The sequence below is a fragment of the Acipenser ruthenus genome, chromosome 45, assembly GCF_902713425.1.
Source record: "Acipenser ruthenus chromosome 45, fAciRut3.2 maternal haplotype, whole genome shotgun sequence".
Lineage (NCBI taxonomy): Eukaryota > Metazoa > Chordata > Actinopteri > Acipenseriformes > Acipenseridae > Acipenser > Acipenser ruthenus.
The window spans coordinates 7760271-7782529 of NC_081233.1; the positions used below are offsets into that span (position 1 = coordinate 7760271).

The window sequence follows — 22259 nt, forward strand, 5'->3', positions numbered from 1 at the left end:
GCCCGCTCTTTTGCCATCTTTTTGCCGGCTTTTTCTTTGCTTTTATGTGTAAGTGCAAGATTTTTTTTTTCAAGGGGGCTTTTTAATAGGATCAGCTAACATATGTATCAAAATATATACACCAGCTTTCAAGACCGCAAAAACCCTTTTTGTAGAGTTCACAATTTATCTTAAAGTAGTTACCCGAGCTGGGTTACTCTACAGCATTTTGTACAGAGCAATTAAGGATAACATACAAGTCAGTTATCTAGCAAATTCTTTCCTTTCCTTACCCTGCGGTGCACACTCAAACAAATACGTCTTCAATCTAGAATTGAACGTTCATTTTTGCTGGTTTAAAGCTCTAGGCTTTTAGGCTCCCTCCCTCCTTTCTTTCTCTTTCTCTTTCTGTTCCTTTGGGGCTTAGTCTAGTCTGCAATAAGTCTACTCTGACTACACCCTGAGGATTTTGGAAGCAGAACTCCAGACTGAACAAACTTTGAATGGGAGGCATGTCTTTGGAACTCGATCAGGGGGTGTGGACTTTCCATGAGCAGTGTGAAGGGGGAGGGGACCTTGGAGGCACCAATCAGACGAGCCCTGGGACTGGGGAGTGGACTATAAAGATGCAGGTCTGGGAGCTACTGTAGTCTGTGTCCCTTCCTCAACTTGTTCAGGTTCAGCTGTTGTAGTCTCTCTCTCCCTGCCTTCCACACTTCCACAATGAGTTACAGGTCAGGCAGTTACTCAGTGAGCTCCATGAGGCCAGTGGGCTCTGTCCGTTCCAGCCAGGTGATGACGGTCCAGAGGTCCATGCCCCTGGCCAGCGCTGCCAGTGTGTACGGCGGTGCCGGGGGCAGGGGGTCCCGGATCTCCGTCGGGGGGTCATCGTCAGGGTTCGGATCCGGCTTAGGCTCCGGGGCTGGTGGCTCCTATAGCTCCATGTCCGTCAGCGGCAGTGGCCTGGTGGGCAACGAGAAGGAGACCATGATCGGCCTAAACGACCGCCTGGCTGCCTACCTGGAGACTGTGCGCAACCTGGAGCAGGCCAACAGCAAGCTGGAGTTCCAGATCAGAGAGGCCCTGGAGAAGAAGGGACCCACCACCCGAGACCTGAGCCCCTTCGAGAAGACTCTGGAAGACCTGAGGAAGAAGGTGAGTGGCCAGCTGGGTTTGGAGGACCAAGGGAGGGTCCGTTTGTGGTGAAAGTGTAACTTTTAAAAGTGCATGCCTGGGAAAGATATTTCCACTACAAACAGATGTACAGGAGAAGCAACAGAGCTGCAGACCACTCTAAAAGTACAGGAAAGAGAACTCGAAACAGCAAAAACGCAGTGCTACTGTATGAAAGAGAACCAATGAATCAATCTTGTATACGTGTGCAATTATATGCATTTCTTTTCAGTACGCTGCAAGCAGTGATGAAGCTAGTCTTGTGTTATTTTCTGTAAAGTTTAACAGGACTAGGCAGCGGTTCTAAAATCCAGTTTAAGGAACCCTCACTTTAACTCCCATACTGTGATGCAGCCTCCGAGAGCCTGTCTATCTGGTAGTTCTTAAAGCTATATGGAAATTGTTAGACTGCTGTGGGGGTTGAGTGTGTGTGAATTTGTGGCTAAGCTGTGTTCCTGTACAGTTACTCAAAAAGTTAGTTCAATGAAAAAAAAAAAATACATAATTTAACTATTAAGTGAATCCCAAACTGGATACATTTTTATCATTAAAAAACTGGAAGGTGTACAGCAGCTGCACCATTAGATACCTGTTCTGCTCAGTGTATAGGTGTGTGCCAACACCTGGGGGTTGGGGGGGGTGGCATAGAGCCAGAGTGGAACTTACACGTTTCACAATGCCATAGGAGTGAGAGACTGTGGACAGTATACATTGCGTACTTACAGTAGAAACATTTGCATTTTTAAATATATGCAACATACTTTTATTGACTATTCTCCCATCAGTGCACTGCCTGTATGGAAAACAATAAGACGAAGTAGCCGTTTATCGCAGCAAACCCTCACGCCGTCTGTTTTCAATATGGGACTTCAACAGGAAAAATTGCACATTCCTGTTCGAGTCAATGACCCCTTCCTGTGCGATGAACGGGAGCTCTTTGTCTGAGCACTGCTGGCAGTGGGAAGCGGGAATGGACTGCTGTGTGCAACTTCAGAGGACTTTCATTGTGGTTTGGTTGCAGATTATTTGTGACGTGAGTTAGCCCCCTGACCCTCTCTCTCTCTCTCTCTCTCTCTCTCTCTCTCTCTCTCTCTCTCTCTCTCTCTCTCTCTCTCTCTCTCTCAGGTGTATGACATGACCATGGACAATTCACGTTTGGTGCTCCAGATTGACAATTCCCGCTTGGCTGCTGACGACTTCAGAGTCAAGTATGTTACAGTCTCCTTGCCCTGGCATTTAGCCAACAGTGCATTAAGAATAAATAGTCAAGTACTTAAAACTAATCCCTTCTCTGAGGGCTCTCATAACAATACACTTGTCTATGATAACAGAAATCAACCTACTCCACGCAAACCTGTTTTTTAATGTAGTGCTTTGTACTTACATCACAGTAACAAACCACCAGGTTGATTTCATAGTCTTTCAATGATTTCACTAGTTTTATTACGTTCCCAGTTCGATTTTTCAAAGAATCGGAGCACAGTTTTGTATAATGCATCAGTGTAGTTTATAATGCAATTGCAACAGCGAGAATAATTAATGCAAATTATAGCAGTCAGCCTTTTTAAGCTCCTTTCTGGGGGTCACCAATTGCAATGAACATTTGTGCTTCTCTACAATTCAATTATTAGTACTAAAACACTAAAGGAAGTCTTTCTTTTTTTTACCATAGTTGGAATCCACCCCAACTATGAAAACATAAATACTTCTTCTATCTAGTCTTAAAAGTTCAGTTCTGCTGGCTTTGTAAAAGGTCTCTGACCCGTATCTCTACTGCAGGTTCGAGTCGGAGTACAGCATCCGTCAGTCGGTGGAGAGTGACATCATCGGTCTGCGCAAGGTCATCGATGACACCAATATGGGCCGCATGAACCTGGAGAGCGAGATCGAGTCTCTGAAAGAGGAGCTGATCTTCATCAAGCAGAATCACAACCAGGTGGGGGAAATATATACGCAACATATAGTCAGAGCTATACAGCAAACATAGAGGAAACATCTTCTGAAATATCTTCCAGAACGGTTTCCAAAAAAAGGGATTCAGAATGACCACATCATTGAATTCATTGAAATATGTATATTTGCATATATTGAGCTATACTATACAGTATATTTCTCTTGCATATAAACTTTCTGTAACACTTTATTTTAAACCGGTATTTGTAATCCGTAAGGTTAGATTGCGATGAAAAAGCACAAATAAGCATCCAAGTCTCTATTGGAACTGAGCAACATTCCCTGACCTCTCTCTCTCTCTCTCTCTCTCCCTGGCTTTCCTGCAGGAGGTGAACGATCTACGCAACCAGATCGCCCAGTCCGGAGTGCAGGTGGACGTGGACGCTCCCAAGGGTCAGGACCTGGCCCAGGTGTTGGCGGAGGTGCGCGCGCAGTACGAGAGCATGGCGCAGAAGAACAGGGATGAACTCAAAGCGTGGCACGAAAACAAGGTACTGCACCCCTCCCCCCCTCCCCAGGTCCACGCACTGACTCTGCAGCGATTCAGTTAAGCTTTTCTCTGGGCTTGTACTGTGCGCTTCACCCACCCAAATCGTAAACGTATTCAGCCGATTGCAAATATCAAACGTATTTATTTAAACAGGATAGAACCCTTGAGATATACAGTCTCGTTCACAAGGGGGTCCTGGCAGGGAAGGCACAAGCCGAAAAGTCTGCCAGCCTCAATTTACCACTACAAAACACCCTGTCAGAAGTGATTAAACACTATGGAACATTTGTAAAAGTTTCCTATTTTAAATCGCCGTCTTTGTAGTGTCATTTCTTCCAGCTGCTTTATCCTAGTCCTCGCTTCTTCTCCGTGCTGCTGCAGCATTCCTTAGTCTCCGCTTTGCAATTTTAGACCAAAAAAAAAAAAAAAAAACTTGACAAAGCGCTCCTCAAGGGTTTAAATGGCTGGGACCTTCTCGTCGAGATGTTTGCCATGGCTTTGCAATGCTCTGGTCCCTCACGCTGCGTGCCGAGTGTAACGCTGCCCCTTGTCCCTTTTCCGACAGCTCACAGAGGTGGAGGTGGAGGTCATACAGAACACAGAGGCTCTGCAGGGGGCCAGGACAGAGGTGACAGAGCTGAGGAGACAGATGCAGTCCCTGGAGATCGAACTGGAATCCCAGCGAAGCATGGTGAGATACACAGCTGATACAGCATGCACGCAAAACACGGGGGTCTTATCAATAACAGCTATTGATCTTATTGGCATCAAGAACCTTATAGGCTCTTGATGCCATGGTAACTACACTCACTTATTCTCTATTTAAATCTATGACTGTGTTTGGGATTTCTAATTAATGAGTTGTAATGTACCTATATATTATTTTAGAGCTTGAAAACTTTTACTAAAACACTAAACACCCAATCAAACTTTTGAAAAGCTCAGAAATCTGCACTCCCCCCCCCCACCCCATCCCTCCCCTGCCCTGCCTGTGTACGAATGTATAAGCGAGCTGTCCTCCCAACACCCCCCTCTCTCTTGTTCCCCTGCAGAAAGCGTCACTTGAAGACTCGCTTCGGGACACAGAGATGCGCAACAACATGGAGATGGAAAGGTACAACAACATGATCCTGCAGCTGGAGGCGGAGCTGGGACAGCTGCGAGGAAACATCCAGATGCAGGCGTCGGAATACGAGGCGCTGCTCAACATAAAGATGAAGCTGGAGGCAGAGATCGCCACCTACAGGCGGCTCCTGGACGGGGAGGACTTCAGGTGAGCGAAACGAATTTCCAAACTGAAAAGACGACGGCTTAATAAATATTATTTTCAATATTTATCATGGTATTAAAACAAATATATTAATATGATTATTTCCATTCGCAATCGATTTTTCTTAATCAGTCATGCATTTGAACGGTCAGATTTAGGCAGTAAGTCAGTCAGGTTTGTAACTTTATGCTCCTGAAACGTTTGGCTGAAACGTCTGTCTACTTGAATTGTTTTTACCTAACTAAGTGAAAGGGATGCTTCACGTACAGCAACAGTGCACTCTAGCTATAAAGGACAGTACAAGCTTATTTGCTGACCTTCGTATTACAAAAATATAAAGCGACGGGCTCTGCAAAGATCAATGCAGCCATTATGGTCTATTTTTTTAAAAATGACCCTTATTTATTACTAACCCCTGACGGTCTCTCCTCTCTCCTCTCTCCTGCAGGCTCCAGGATGCCCTGGTTGATCAGTCCAGCACCAAGAGCATTAAGAAAGTCACTGTCACACAGACCCTGGTCGACGGCAAGGTGGTGTCAGAGAGCACCAACACCAAGGAGATTGGGAAGTGAGCCCTACCCCCTACTCGAGAGGGGTACAGCTGCAGCCCCCTAAGCAGCTGAGAGATATGATGCTGCTGAGAAGGGTCCTGCAGTGATACCCTATTGCCCTACTCTCTCCCCACTAACAAAAATATATTGCTTAGAAAGAAAAGTAAAAGAACCCACAATGCAACAGCAACATGACTGCTGGCTCCTGTGTGCCTCAGCAACTGTGTAACTGCCTGGCGATGTTCAAATAAAAGCAACCCCTTTTCAGAAATAGATTGACTTCTGTCTTGCTTCTTTCTTTTACAGTAATAAAACAAACGCCAACAAATTCATCTTCATACGTCACCTGCAAATAAGTCTGTTCTGGAAGACTGGGTGGTCTTGTAGTTAGAGCTGAAGGGTTGGGACGGAAAGCAGTGTGATTTAGTGGTTAGAGCTGAGGGACTGGGAGGGAGGCAGAGTGTTCTTGTGGTTAAAGCTAAGAGCCTGGGAGGGAGGCAATGTTATCTTGTGGTTATAGAAATTACAAACAAAAGAATGCAAAGGCATTTTAAGAAAAGCTTTGAAAATACACAAGGTTATACTGTTTATTTTATCAGTATTTTTCCAGGGTAGTGCCTGTATGAAAACACTACAGTGTCCTATAAAGTACTATACTGTAGTATAGGAAACTACTATATAGTTTTATATGGGTGTGTATATATTTAAACATAGCTACACGCACACAAACGCTGTCTGGAACCCCTTAAAGTCCTGCTAGGAGGGAGTGTTGAACTGGCAAGTACGGAGTGCAAGGTCTGGAGCAGATTTAGAACAGACCCACAAAAACCCGACAACATCAAAGCAGAGCTCTCCATCGTTCGGATTCCAAATGCGAATCACATGTCTCAAGCGTGACGTGCGATCCGTCTGATTCTACATCTGTGGACCAGGTTTGCTTCGGGTGCATAGTATATATATATCTGATGCAGGCTCTCTCTCTCTCTCTAACGAGGATATGATGAGCCTGTGAAAGCAGACACAGATCTCTCATAACAAAGGCACACATCAATGTTTTATGCATTTAATTTAACAGCTACCAGATGTCAGAGGATTACCCGCGCTCCCATTTTTTTTTTTTCCCTCGCCGAACTTGTTTGATGCACATTAAAACCATTTTTCCTGGGCTACTGATTTTTAGAAAAACAATACTTTGTTATTCTTTTGCAAAAAAAAATATAAAATACAATAAAAATGCCATTAAATAAAAACATGTTGCAATATTCTTCTTTTTTGGGACAAAAGCACAGGAAACCTTGCTCTTTGCTTTCAATGGCTCTGTGCCTGGTGGATATTGGGTTTGAGGAACTGCAACCACTTGGTTCCCATGAACTTGGCTGGCGATAAAGTAGAAGCTACATGTGAACTGGAACTTTTGCAAGAATCTCTTTTACACTGTGCTGACAGTATTACCCTAAATGGGCATTTCAGTAGAAGTCGCTGAATCCTGCCTAGCACTAGAAAAATCCATGATCGTAGACCGTGATCCAAAACTCAAAACGTCTGTCTCCGAAATGAAATACAGACTATGCACAAAAACTATGGCCTAAATCCAGATTTTCTTTTTTTTTTTTTTTTTGTACTGGCTCTGTAATGACTATTGCGCAGGGATCCATAATTACAGGGCACAAACAGAAGTTCTGGTTACTGGTAAGTTTCACATTGGCGTTCTACTGGCCCTTTGTGTATTACAGAACCCTGTCTCTGAACTTTCCCTCACAAACCTGCCCCCCTCACCCCCCCACCCCCCCACCCCCCCACCCCCCACTGTAAACACAGCAAACAATACAGAGGGTGTGGTTCCTGGCTGTAATTTCATCTTGGTCTGTTAGCAATCCATGAAGTATGTGAGTAAAGGTTGATAATGCTGCATACGAATGCATCCCGTGACTGCGAGGGAAAGCTGTCTTCAGTTTTTTTTCGTTTGTTTGTTTGTCTTCGCATTGATACCAGCTAGGCGGGTTTAAAATGAAAAGCCATTGTGGGGTTGGATGCCGTCCTGGTTTCATTTTGTTTGATTGTTTTTGGTAGCGGTTGCTTGCAGAGGTAATTTGTCCAGTAATCTGAAATCTTATCATGTAAAAAAAATCATAATTACTTAGGTCCATTATCAAGGCAAAAACATCTGTCTAGATTCTCAGGAGGAATGAAAAACAGACAGGCATAGGGTTTCAATCTCCACTACTTTACCTGCCCCGTAGACAGACAGACAAACAGACAGACAGACACAAAGACAGACTGACAGACAGGCATAAAGACTGTAGTCCCCAGTGCTGTCATTGCCGGACTGTGTGTTACTTGCCATGTGGACAGACAAACAGACAGAAAGCTTTATTCTACAGTGCTGCCAACCCAATCCTCCAGTGGGGGTGTTCTCCAGGGAGTTGCAGGGGGAAGGGCCCTCATATCCAATGGCACGGGCTGGGTATAGAACTAAAGAATTCCTGCAGCCTGGTATCTGTGTCCCATCAGATCAGCTCACATCTCTGCCCAGGCTGCGGTCTGTTTTAAGATAAATTGAATATGTTCACCTATTGAGAGCGGAACCCTCTTTTACAAATTCCCCAGATTAAAAGTGCAATAACCAGTACGGCCAGCTGAAAAACCAGTAAACCACCAGCCCAGGCCATCTATGCACACACCAGTGCTGGTTGATGCTGGAATTTCTCTAAAGGCACTAACAGTTCAGGATTGAATTCTGATTAAAACACGATACAGGATGCAAAGCTGGGAAGAGGAGGGAAGCTTTGTCTGCCTGCCTGTGGAAGGTATCATTTACGAGTATCCTGCTGCATTCTCAGGTGCACGATCACTAACATTCCCAGGTGTGTGTTTTATATCCACAGGTACACCGCAAAGCACTCTAAACCGCGTCTCTGAAAGGGGTCAGTGAAGGATGTGGCTTTGTGAAGCTCTTCGCTGCCTGCGCTAATCCGATATCCCTTCGTTTTCGTTTACGACATGCCAGATTGATTGCTGCTGTTCCCATGCCTGTCCTCTCCAGCAACCCTCCGAAAAACTAAACTGGACATTCTTTGACTCTCCCACCGCAACTTTAATCTGCTCACACTGCTTCCAAATGGCTGCCTTGTCCAAACTATTGTGGGTGAAGAAATTCCCCTGTTTAACCGTTAATTACCCTGCCTGCTCCATCTGAGCTGGAGGTGACCAGCAAGAGCCAGAGGAATTGGAAGCGTTCCTGCTCTATAAAACCCCAGCCGGTTTACATCAACAGAGTACAAATCCCTGTAACGATTTAGCTGCTTCTTCCTGCTTGTTTATCTTGTCAGCGTTATGCCATAGTAACGGCTGCATTCCCTTATAAAATGTTATTTGCCATTTGCTGCAGACAAGGACTGGGTTGTCCATCCGCAGACACTAAAACTACGAATATTCAGAGGGATATTTTACAGCTTTTTGTCTTCGCCCCGGTGTGGGGCATGTTCTCCTGGTTTACCCTGGGTCTCCTGGTTACTCTGGAAGCCCGTCATTTCAGCATCGTTGAGAATCAAGTCCCTCCAACAATGCTGCACTTGTGTGCTATGCCGGCTGTATGTCTCCCTACTAAAAAAACAACAGGGCTTGTCATCAACCTGTATGTCTATTAGACACTTTTATTATGTTCTGTGGGACTTCGTTTTTTATATAGCTAGAGAACTAATGACCCAATAGTGATGATATTTGGTACGGCCATTCATTCGCAAACCAGGTTTTCAGAAGTTGCTCTACTGAAAGCTATGCAGTTGACCCGTTTGATTGAATATCTGCTTTATCGCTGGTTTTACGTGCTAGCATGCTTTGGCCTGAGTTCACACGCTTCCCTGTAGTTTGAGTTCCCAGTAATAGACATCATGTACAATGCAGGCTATTCAAAGTGTCTTTGTCAGTCTTGTTATGAGCACCTACTGAGGACCAAGAGATGGGAAAGCTTTCAAATTTAAAGACTCTTTGGCTGATCAAGCGTGCGGGGGTTCAGTTTGTCTGCAATTGGCATCTAGAACTGAAGAGCAGTGTCTGAACTCGGGCCAGATCACCTTAACAAAGACAAAACTTAAAACCAGCATAACAAGAAGGCTGTGTGGTCTGGTAGTTAAAAGAAAAGGGCTTGTAACCAGGAGGTCCCCGGTTCAAATCTCGGCTCGCTCAGACTCACTGCGTGTGACCCTAAGCAAGTCACTTAATCTCCTTGTGCTCTGTTTTTTGGGTTGTTGTAAGCAACTCTGCAGTTGATGCACAGTTCACACACCCTAGTCGTCTTGGATAAAGACGTCTGCTAAATAAACAAATAATAATAGAAGACCCGTTTGGAAATGATTGCAAACCACCTGAGAAGGTAAAGAGAGCGTTCAAATAAAACTATGGCAATGCAGCGCTGCTTAATCTTTAAGGAGATGCTTCAGTTTAGAAAGGCTGTATGTATTATTGGGTTTGGTTTTCCTGCTGGGTTCCGCCTTGTTTTAACGATGTTTCATTTGTCAGCAAGTCAAACAGCCTCCTGTTTACTCGACACACACATACACAAACAAACAGACCACACCCTTCCAGAACCTCTTTATGGACAAATGGGTTGACCGTGCCACAGCTGTTGTGTGCAGAGAAGCCAAGGTCTCACCGCTGAAAGCACTGGGTAAGGCTGCTGCACGGACAGCCCCGGGTTCAAGTGCCAGCGTCACGTGCAGGATTGTCGTAGTGTTTATAAATCACCCATAACACTCGATAACACAGGAGAGTTCAAAGAAACATTGTAAAGTATGTGATATGTGATAAGTTTTGTTTATTTGCTGTCCTCTAGGCCTGGTGTTGCGTGTAAAAAAGGCACATCGCTGTCTCTCCCTGGGGTGGATGTAAATCAATGGCGTTTGGCAGGTGTGTGTACGCTTCCTGAAAACTGTATTTACATTTGTGAAAAAGTCCCCAGACCGGTTAATGGTTAACTCCTTAGCAAGGGATTTTTTTCTTCCTGTTTTGGGTAATGGTGTGGGCTTGGGAGGAGCTGCTAACCAGGTGTGTCTGCCAGCCAGCCTGCCTGCCACCGAGCATTGTGGGAACGCAAGCTAACAGATTCATTTCTGCCTCTGTTTTCCCGGCTAGTAGAATACGTTCTCTGTTTCCCAGCCAAGAAAACACTTCATTAAATAAAACAGGAGATGTTTGTTTGCTGGAGCATTTCCGAGACCGAAAAAAAACAACCGCAGTTTTGAACAGTTTGAGGGTTTTAATTAATTATAAACACATGTAACACCCCTTATAAAAGTTTACTATAGTAAAAGCTTAGCAAAATGTAGCAGTCAGAGTGATAGCATGGTAAAGCATAGGTAAGCAATGTAAAGAATAGCGAGGTATGGTAAAGCATATTAATAAACTTGGCAAACCAGGGTAAACTATAGTAAATGCATAGTACAGCCATGGGAAAAGCACGGGAAAACTGCAGAAATACCATGCATACATACCATGGTAAACTTTTATAAGGGTATATATAAATAAAATAAATAAAAATACATGAGTTCATTACAATACAGTAATAATCTTGGTCTACCTAAAGTTAGGTAAGGTCCTAATCAGGGTCTGTGAAACTAGTGCTATAAAGTGTTTAGCAGAAAATATTGTCACACACTGTTTTGTACATATTAAGAAAAAAAATATGTTGTAGAGTTTCAGATAATTGAATACCAGCAGAAAACCCTCGCCTCTGTGCAGTATCAGCGATTTAAGACAAGCAAAGGATTCATTCGACCTACTATCTCCCTCAATGAACTCTGATAACACATGTTCTATCTACTGTGTTTCCTTTTAGAATTAACTACAAACACCCATTATCAATCTGCATCTCAAAATGAAAGCGCACAGGGAAATAGGATCCTGTGACTCACGCCTGCATTGTCACAGCAACACCACCGCTTCCCTTGTTTGTTTTCGGTGGAAGGGGGTAGGGAGAGGTGCAGGGACAGGGTGAGACATTGTCATGGGAACAGGATGCCTAATCTGTAGGTAACTTCGAGCAATCAAACACCGATGAGTAACAGGAAGAGGCCATGTTTACACACCACCCAGAAACTCAAGAGCGGATGTCAGTGAGTGACCGGCTTCTGCAGTTGCTCTGCTCTGACCTCGCTGGACGTCTGACCAGCCGGATCCTGGACGACGCTGGGGGGTTATTGGGAATCCCCTTTGATACAGTGAACCCTGCAACCACACGGCCCTGTTTGATTAAAGGTCAACAGCAACGTTTAATCAGCATCCAGATCAGGGCTGCTATCTTATAAAACTGAATAGCAGTGCACTATGGGAAAAAACAAACAAACATGAGAACAGGTAACAGATAGTAACGCTTGGTAACCACATTGTAAGATCAATCACAGATACGCAAGGTAAAGCATTGTAGAAATCTACGGCTCACCTTGTTGGCAAAGCACACTACATGCATAGAAGTTAAAAAAAAAAAGCATGCTGCTGGATTGTGTACTTTATCATGGTTTCAAAATGATCGCAGTATTCACGAATATCTTAACTCAATTAGCAGTTCTTTCTTTTTTTCCACCTCGGTCTGCTTTTTTTTTCGCTCGCTGGTTTTTTAATGAAAAAAACATTCCAAATCAAACCACTGCTCTCTCCCACAGTACTGGAGGACTGAATTAAAGTATTGTTCCGATGCCCAGTTTAATTCCATGGCACTTAACACTACCCTCAGGCATCTCTTTATGGCCGACTGAGTTGTCTACAGGATAAGAGAGGAAGAAAATATCTCAGAAGCAGCGGCGCTGATCCTTTTAAGCCTATCTTTCAGAAACAATGAATAAGAAGTCTAAACAAATTCTAGATAATATCGCGACAGCTGATTATTGTTGCTACCGGGCTCAGCTTGGAAATCTTTACCTTGGTTTTTCCATCCGTTTTGGAAGAAGTTATTTTCTATATATAATAACGTTTGCAGAGTCTGCTGTGCTTGAATGGTTCTGACTCATGCCTTCCAGCTCTGGAAACAAGACTGATGGCAGACAGATGGCTGCTTTCGAAACCATCTTGTTAGGTCCGTCCTGGCAGACCCTCTGACCCCCCGAGGGGAGAGAAGAGGGGCAAAGGCATTCTGGATCTCTGGAGCCAGACAAGCCCTGACCCCTGCCAAGGTCTTCACTCCTTTTAAAGACATTCCTCTCTTCTTGCTCAGCATTCCCGATAACTAAATGTTCAGTCGCAGGGTCAGCGAGACAAAACATTCATCGAGCAAATACAGTAGGATGGGATGATCCCTATACAGCAACATCAAAAAATGCAGTACACAGCAATACCAGTGCAGCAGTGGGGCAATTCAAGTCTATGCAATCTGCTGCTCTGTTCTCCCTAACTTATAAATGCTTCCCATAGTAAATGCATAGCATAGTAAATGCATCTTATTGGCTGGCGTGCTTTCAGCCAAGTACATGCTTTGACCCAGAAGGCACTGCTTTGGTGACATGATCTAGGAAGTGAAACAGTAACCGACTTCCTGAAAGACAGGCATGGAAACTGAGAACTTTTTAACCATTTAAAATGATGATACAGGTTTCCTACAACAAAAACTACAAATCTTGAGAAATATCCAGCATGTCAGATTTATGGACTTATTTTCTCGGTTGCAAACCCTTTAAGGAATGACTACATCTCTTAATGCAGTCCTCCCAGTCAGGGAGGGGGTGAGTCTTTATCTTGACTGATGTAAAGCACCTGGGATTCCTAAGGCTTTGACCCTCTGTCTGCCCTGAACAGAGAGCTTTAAATCTGCAGTCTGGATGGAATGAAAGCCCTGCTGATGTTTCCTATCTGTCCGCCCCAGCGAGGGAATCAAGGACTCATTAGTTTTGGCTGTGGAATCACGTTTTAATCAATGCTGGAATGAAACTCGGACTCTCCCACGCTTTGAAACCTTGCGTATGCTCTCACATGGGTTGAAGGCTAACGAATATGCTGCCAAAAAATAGAAGGGAGCCCCACTCGTGAACATAAGAACCATGGAGTACAAATGACTGGCACAGATACAATGAGGGAAAAAAGAAAAACAAATCCCAAACAAATTCAGATGAAAGGGTTACTGACTCATCACAGGTGAAAACAAGGCCTCCGTTGCCACGGCTACCGCGGGACAGAGGGCTGATTGTCTGTCTTATCCAAGTGATAGCATCCAGGTGCTGTGTGCAGTCATGGCAGACACTCTCTCTCTCTCTCTCTACCTCACTAGCCCGAGATAAGACTGTGATAAACAAGAGAGGGGGTGGATCACAAAGTATTTGCATAAGTGTGAAGAAATGAGTCTACCTGCCCCTTGTTGATAACCCCAAAACTAAAAAGACTGATTATCTCCAATCAAATCAATATAAGTACTTACAAAAAAAAAAAAACATCTTAAACCCTTATCTTCCCTCTTGTACAGTAAAACAGCTTTCTTACCAAGTCCCCTTATTTCTTCCTGTAGTAAAAGCATTGCAAAGTGTAATCAAGCACAGTGAAAGCATGGCAATGCATAGGCAAGCATGGAAGAGCCCAGAGAGATATGGCAAACCATGGTAAACTACTACTATGTCATTGTAGATATAACTCGTTGTAACCCTAACTTGCTGCATCCTTTTTCAGATTGTATTTTAGTAGTATTATTTGCATTTGATGTAAACTACATTGTATTTAAATATGAATCTTGCATTGTATCCCTGTACTGCCCTGTAACACCTGTAAGTCGCCTTGGATAAAGGCATCTGCCAAATAAATAAATATGGTAAATGCATAGTGTAACCATGGAGGAAAACTTCAAACATATTGTGCAAACATAACGGGGTAAACTTTTATTAGGGTAACTGCAATAAATACCACGCAGGATGATTGCAAAAATCATACAGGTGTTAGGGAACAGTAAAGCACTTGTCTAAGGTGGGATGAAAATTTATAAAGAGAAAAGCTGCTGGTTCTCATGCTGCTGGGCTTGTTTTTGCCAGTATTCAGCGAGAGAGAAACATTGTGAAAGACATTGCACATCGGCAGACTAAACAAAGTGCTGTCTTGAATAATTTCATTTTAAAAGAGCCTGTCACAATTTAAAGACTAAAGAGTCTGCCACAATTTAAACCCCCTTACTTTATGGTGTTAGCCACTGATCATCTTTCAACTCCTCCAGCCCCACCAACTCTCTTGTATAAATGCAGAGCAGGTGGGGTGAGCAGAGTTGAAAAGTCACATGATTTGAATAGAACGAGGAAGGCAGTTCAGTACCCAGCAGTTAGGATTCTCCAGACAAGCTCAGTATTATTCACCTGCGCTCCCCTGACCGTATGACTCACCCTGCACACCACACGGACGTGCTTTTAACAGGTGAGCCACTCCAGGATCCCCAGAAGATCTACATTTTTAAATATGCTTGCTTTCTTCTGACCGGTACCGAGGATTGAGTGGTTACAGTCGTTTTCGGTTAGGAATGCTCTCGTCGATCAATGTGCAAGTTCTTTGTTTTGCTGTCGTTTGTTTTCACAGGCAAAAATAACACAGCCTGACATAAAGCAGAGGGGGATCAATTAACAGAGCTTTCTGGCGACTGAACAAAACAAAGAAATGAAGACAAACAGAGTCTCTGAGTAACTGGGATTGCTTGGAAACACATTGCTGAAATAACACTGCCTGTGTAACTGCGGGGGAAATCATTCTGCTTGGTTTGCCGTCCCATTTCCTCTTCTTGTTCTAACACTCAGCACGCAATGACTTCTCAATGAAACATTAACCTGATTGAGATCTGTTTAGACTAGTGCTCATTATTAAGGTGCAGGGTAATGACAGCGCTGGAGAGCTGAGATGCAGTGTTTAGACTAGTGCTCATTATTATTAAGGTGCTGGTAATGATAGCACTGGAGAGCTGAGATGCAGTGTTTAGACTAGTGCTCATTATTAAGGTGCAGGGTAATGACAGCGCTGGAGAGCTGAGAATGCAGTGTTTAGACTAGTGCTCATTATTATTAAGGTGCTGGTAATGACAGCGGAGTGTTTAGACTAGTGCTCTTTATCATTAAGGTTCAGAACAATGTTGGAGAGTACTAAGATTTACAAGTAGACGCCACGATGAATAGCCCCCACACAGTAAGATCATTATTATTTATTTCTTAGCAGACGCCCTTATCCAGGGCGACTTACAATTGTTGCAAGATATCACATTATACATTATACAGTAAGAGGCAGGGGTATGGCCGGTACACCTCATCAAAGTCAGAATCATGCCAGGTTTCTGTCTCATCTGCAAAGTTTCACTGGGATCTTTTTCTTTTCTGTGTTGGTTGCTCTCATCCCCCGAACCTGTTTGTCTAGTGCAGTCCCCGGCTTGTAGCCAAACTGCCTCAATTTCCATCCCTGACCTCTTTGACCTGCGAAGTGATTTTCATGTGGGCGTCTTCTTGACAGGCGAATGCATGGAGGATGAAGAGGAAATACAAGGGCACTGCCGAGGCTGTCCTTTCTAATCTTCTCTTATTAATTGCTTTTCGTCTTGCTCAAGTCTCTTGAATGACTTCTTTTGTTTAGAAAATATCTCCAAACTGCAGCCTCCTGCAAGCAATTTTCACTGAAGCACAGGGAGAGAGGGGGGTAACAGGCAGTGTTGAGTGATACACTGCCGTTACATACTCTGTCCTGTCCCCTGTCCAAAACCATGAATGCAGATGAGCCCGGCTCTTTACCATTGTAGTTTAAAAGTTGACTGGTACTGGTACAGTAATTTTGCAGTTTCCTCTGCATTTACCAATTACTATATTTATTATAAAATAATTTGTTCATGCATGCATTTATTCATGCAGCGAAACAGAAAGTCAACAACTGTGTTTAACTACACCATGTACCTGCCTCTTTGCAGGACTGCAAGCACCTGAATGCATTGTGATCCTGAAGCCTATGGTCATCCTACGCAAGATCACACCCAGGGCCTTTTTGTTTTTTGTACTTTTTATTTAATAGTCAACATTTCCTTTTGATGGAAGTGATTTGCAGTGCATTGCAGTGCTCTGGTGAGTGAAAGGATTTCTGAACATTTTGACTCTTGTTAGGAAAACAACTGACTACAATATTTTTCCTCTGTGTATTTGTAACCGACATCCTCTCAGCCCAGGGTCTGTTTCCTTTTTCAAAAACTAAAACTCGTCCATGCGGCTTTGAGGCCGAGTTTCACAGGAACACACAGAGACAATCAACTCTGTTTGAATTCAGACGCTACCGGAAGATCTCCAAAGCCAAAAAGGACCACATCAATTATGATTTATTTCTTAGCAGACGCCCTTATCCAGGGCGACTTACAATTGTTACAAGATATCACATTATTTTTACATACAATTACATTATTTTTTGCTCAAGGGTACAGCAGTGTCCCCCGCCTGGGATTGAACCCACGACCCTCCGGTCAAGAGTCCAGAGCCTTAACCACTACTCCACACTGCTGCCCATTAATCCACTGGCTGTGGTCAAGGAAAGGGCAGGTTTTTCAAATATATTGGTGTTTCCACCTGCAAAACCAAAACATGGGGTCCCGCCCAAAAGAAATTGTTTAATTGAGCCACAATCATCAGTATTTGTTATTTACCTTGTTTGAGTTTCAGCACTGATTCTTGGGTAAACAGCCCCCATTCTCTACCTGATTAGGATCTGAAGATATCAGTGGAGACGGGAGGCTATGTCGGCACTGTTAATCATCTTGATCACTCGGCTCAAAGCCTTCATTGCCCTTGGATAAGCCTGCAGACATTGAATTTGCCATTCTCTCCTGTGTAAATTTGAGGCGGCACAATCCTTTGTCGTGACTATGTCAGATGTTTATGATTTCTGCTGTTTCTTGGTCCCTTCTAACAGTTTCCCACAGTAAAAGCACAGCAAAGCTTGATAAAGCACAGTGAAAGCTTGATAAAGCACAGTGAAAGCTTGATAAAGCACAGTGAAAGCTTGATAAAGCACAGTAAAAGCTTGATAAAGCACAGTGAAAGCTTGATAAAGCACAGTGAAAGCTTGATAAAGCACAGTGAAAGCTTGATAAAGCACAGCAAAGCTTGATAAAGCACAGTGAAAGCTTGATAAAGCACAGCAAAGCTTGATAAAGCACAGTGAAAGCTTGATAAAGCACAGTGAAAGCTTGATAAAGCACAGTGAAAGCTTGATAAAGCACAGTGAAAGCTTGATAAAGCACAGCAAAGCTTGATAAAGCACAGTGAAAGCTTGATAAAGCACAGTGAAAGCTTGATAAAGCACAGTGAAAGCTTGATAAAGCACAGTGAAAGCTTGATAAAGCACAGTGAAAGCTTGATAAAGCACAGTGAAAGCTTGATAAAGCACAGGCGAGAGAGCCCAGAGAGGCATCGCAAAGCAAATGAAACGACGTGGAAAGCCATGGTAAACTATGGTTATTGCAAAGTATCAGAATGAGAAAAGCAAGCACGTACCAGGACAAACTTCTGTCAGGGACTTAATTGTTCCTGCATTACAGGTAGGTTGTGTTAAACTCAACGCCCCACCCCATCCCCAAAAAATTGTATTTCTTCAAGCAGTCAGACAGTGAGCTGATTTGCTTACTATGTAAACTAATACAATGGATGAGGTAATCTGAAAGACTGTTGCTTTAAAACGCCTGTAGCCTGAAGCAGGAGATGTAAAGCACAATAAAATGCTCTGAGCGGGACATGAAAGCGCCTATGTATCTGGTGACAAAGCCATTATTCATTCAGAGCACTCACACACAAAGCTGCATAGTTGTGCCATGAACTGCAGGTGTATGCTTCTGAACCCCAGTGACTAAATTAAAAATCCTTTGAAGTGTCTCTATTTTTTGTTGCATTTTGTCCCAGTCTTTTCCCTAACACTGCAGACAAAAAAAAACACGTCACAAAAGGTAGAAATCATACCCACACAACAACTCACTCTGACACACCTACGCCCCCCCCCCCCCCCACACCCCCACACCCCCCCCACACACACACACCGCTTTAGAATTTTGTCACCCCAAGGGCTTTGATTGGCTGGCCGTTTCCAGGCGGGTAGAACCCACCCCCTCCAAAGAGGCCTGCTCCCTAGCAACGAGGCCTGGGCCTCTACACAAAGAAGTGTCCCAGTTAACCAGGGCCCGGGCTCCATGACCTTTGGCTGGCTGTATGCGTCACTCTGCATTCCTGCGGAGGATTAATTTCTGTAAAAGAGAGTCGAAGATGAATGAGGGTCAGGGTGTTATCTGCACCTGAGACAGGTAACAGGACACTCTGACACATTCACATACACATCCACCCACAACAGGCTGGTCAAGGTCGACCTGAGGGCTTCTGGGAGTTAACCCTATCTTTACCACAGCTAGGGACAGCACTCATTGCCTTTGCTCAAAATCCTAAGACACTGTTGTACTATTGCCGTATATTAACACAGAATTGTGTGCAATAAAACAATATATAGCATGCTGTTATATGGCAAAGAATTGTCACTGTAAATATTTTACCTAGTATAGTTCCAGTGTTCTTTGTAGACTGTCCTATACATTTTACTAATACTGTGCTATAATAAAAACAAACAATATATCTATAAGTGTGGTACAGCATCTAATATTAATGTAAAGCTGTTGTAAACTAACTAGGAAAAATTATATATATATATATATATATATATATATATATATAGTTTTTGCTCAAAAGAGAATTTCCTAATGTTTCATTATGTTTAACATACCTTTGTCAAGGGAAAGTGTGTTTGTATATATATATATATATATATATATATATATATATATATATATATATATATATATATATATATACATATTATACGTATATATATATATATATATATATATATATATATATATATATATATATATATATATATATTATTTATTATTATTTATTTCTTAGCAGACGCCCTTATCCATTACATTTCAAGTGTTACAATACAAGTAATACAATAAGAGCAAGAAATACAATAACTTTTGTTCAAGTGTGACAAACCACAATTCAATAATACAGCAGATAATAGTGATAGTTACATCAGGATATGATTAAATAGTGATAGTTACATCAGGATGTGATTAAATAGTACTACAGGTTAAACACTTGGCAGATTACAGTATTCTGAAGTACAGGATTAAATGCAGTAAAATAGGGGGCAGATAAGAGCAAAATAAAGCACATTTACATGATAGTGTCCCAGGATACAAACAGAGGAGTTCTACAGGTGCTGTTTGAAGAGGTGAGTCTTAAGGAGGCGCCGGAAAGTGGTCAGGGACTGGGCGGTCCTGATATCTGTAGGAAGGTCATTCCACCACTGCGGAGCAAGGGTGGAGAAGGAGCGGGCTCTGGAGACAGGGGAGCGTAGCGGAGGTATATATATATATACTGTATATATACTCCAGCTAACCATATCTTTCTTGTTAAATAATTAAACAGTTTACTCAATCACATCAAAGCTGATTCAGATAAATATTGCTTTACAATGTCCTCTACTAAAATGAATTGCTTCTTCGGTCCCTTTGAGTTACTAGCCCAGGTGCATGCTGGGATGGGTCCTCCTAGCATGAAAAAGCGGCTGACCTTGCTCTTGAAAATCTTTCACCTCTTTTTTTTTTTTTTTAATCTCTTCCCGTCAGTGGAATGTGTTTCCATGGAAACCGGGTTGAAGTTTGGACAACAGAACAGTCAGACATCTGGAATTCCACAGGCCAGAGTTTCTGTTTTCGACTACATTATCTAGATTTGAATTTTGTTTAAATACAGAAATGGAAACATGTCTCACAAGAAGATTCTGGCTGCTATAACGTATTTATTATACAGGCTGGCATTAAAGAGGTAGTTACCATAAAAAAAAAAGAAAAAAGTCACTTTTTCTGTAGCCTGTTCATTTCCAGACATTTATATTTTCACTTTGAACCTGCCTCCACCACACTGAACAGATTCACTCCTAGTGTGGCAAGTATTAGGACCCCATCTCACACCACAAAAAATCCTAGGTGCACCAGAGGGAATTTCGTGTTTCAGGTGGGGTCCTAGTGCCGGTTGCACAGGCAGTAAGTCAACTCTGTGTCGATAATAGCACTGAAAATGGACTAACTCATGAGTGAGCCAGTATAACCATTGAGGTGTTTAAATCAAGGAGCTAGGATAAACTAGCTTCCAGCCCTGAACTGAGAATCTCTTTCCTGTCCACAGGCTACGGAATGCTTTCTGGGAATCCAGAAACAGCCTTGCAAACGTGCAGCAGGCCTGCCACCTTGTGGAGACTATCTGCCAGTTCACAGTGTTCAAGGGACCTGATTTACTATAAAACCACAATGGTTTTGTTTGTTAGGTGGCTCACTAAGGAAAAAGAAAACAGCATGAAATATGTGTTCTGTCAAGATCCTCAGATGACCAGATAAATGATCTTAGTGTCTAACCGGTATGTCGAGACAACAAGATAAAAAATTAAAATAAATAAAAAGTTGTTCATCTCAAGTTTGTTTATTTATTTATTTTTCTCTGTAATTTACTGTGCTTAATGCTAGTTTTCAGTGTATTTGTTTTACCGTACTTTACTGTGCTTTACCATGGTTTACCACACTCTGCAATGATTTATCATAATGGTATACCACAAGCATGAGTAATAAATATCAAAGTGTTGATGCCAAGGTCCTTATCACCTGCATGTCTGATGTGCCTGGGGTATTTCTTCCCAGCAGTGAACCCTGAAGCATCCATTTACTGCTCTCTCGAGATCTCCTGAGTAATTTATGAGTTACAATAACAAGAGTCATACCCCCTATCTTCACCTACGCTCAAACAACACACTGTTGCACACCTGTCACTGACAAACTCTCACAGACACTCACTCACCTGGCAGCTGTCCCACTGAGAAACAGAAGCAGCCACAACAGTTAACGAATCTCCTCTCTTGCATTAGTCACAGACCACTCCCGTCTACCTTGACACGGCTGCAGTTTTTCTGCCATTACTGTTAACAGACATACACAGGTACACCCTCTGATAAAAGATCTCCATGATAAAATGTTAGCAAAGTGTCATAAAGCACAGTGAAAGCACGGGGAAGTGTAGGCAAGCATTGCAAAGCACACAGAGAGGTACGGTAAAGCGTCTTTAAAAAAAAAAAAAAATAACATGACAATCCATCATTAACTATTAAATGCAACTGTGCAGTGGACCTAATCAAACACCACTGACCCTTACCTGTGGAGGGCTTGGTCCGAATAATCGAATACTCGGTTGGTGCAGCACGGTCACCCGCTGACCAGCAGTTGCTGGAATTTTAAGTAGGGTTACCAATTAATCAGCAGTCCATTGTTTTAAGTTCTCTTAGTGACTCTGCTGTCGCAACTGCATTAGCATCGATGACCTAATAAGAAGGGGTAGGCTGCCCTCGTGTGGCTGAAAATAAATATTGCACTATTCCTTTATAAATTGTGGGTTGAATTTTAAAAGTTTAAATTAGTAGAGTAGTCTCCGGCTATCAGAACCCCGCTCTCGGGAAGCAAGCGAAGTGTTCCCTTAACCGAAGTGCTCTTTAAGACGGCGTTGACCATCCGACACAATATGAATAAATAAATACAAATGTATTACTTGACGCATGTGCATCAACATATGAAATGAACTTAATAAGTAAAATAAAAGCAATAGGCAAGTGTATGTTAATAAAACATAACAATAAAGTAACAGACAAACTAACGTTAATAAACTGTCAAACTAAATTAACACAGCGCCCTTACACACGTTAAAAAATGCAGCAGCAGCAGCAGCTCTAGATTCATTATGAATACCTGTACAGGAGCAATATTCAAGACACGCACAAAATTATT

General features: G+C 42.8%; 1 protein-coding gene across 1 annotated transcript; it reads left to right on the forward strand.

Moving 5' to 3' along the window:
* Positions 1 to 618: 618 nt before the first annotated feature.
* Positions 619 to 5687, forward strand: LOC117400895 (keratin, type I cytoskeletal 18). Its single transcript, XM_034001243.3, has 7 exons — positions 619 to 1134; positions 2278 to 2360; positions 2932 to 3088; positions 3432 to 3596; positions 4161 to 4286; positions 4648 to 4868; positions 5314 to 5687. Exons 1-7 carry the CDS (start codon positions 703 to 705, stop codon positions 5435 to 5437), a joined length of 1308 nt encoding a protein of 435 aa, XP_033857134.2. The 5' UTR covers positions 619 to 702; the 3' UTR covers positions 5438 to 5687.
* Positions 5688 to 22259: the final 16572 nt, after the last annotated feature.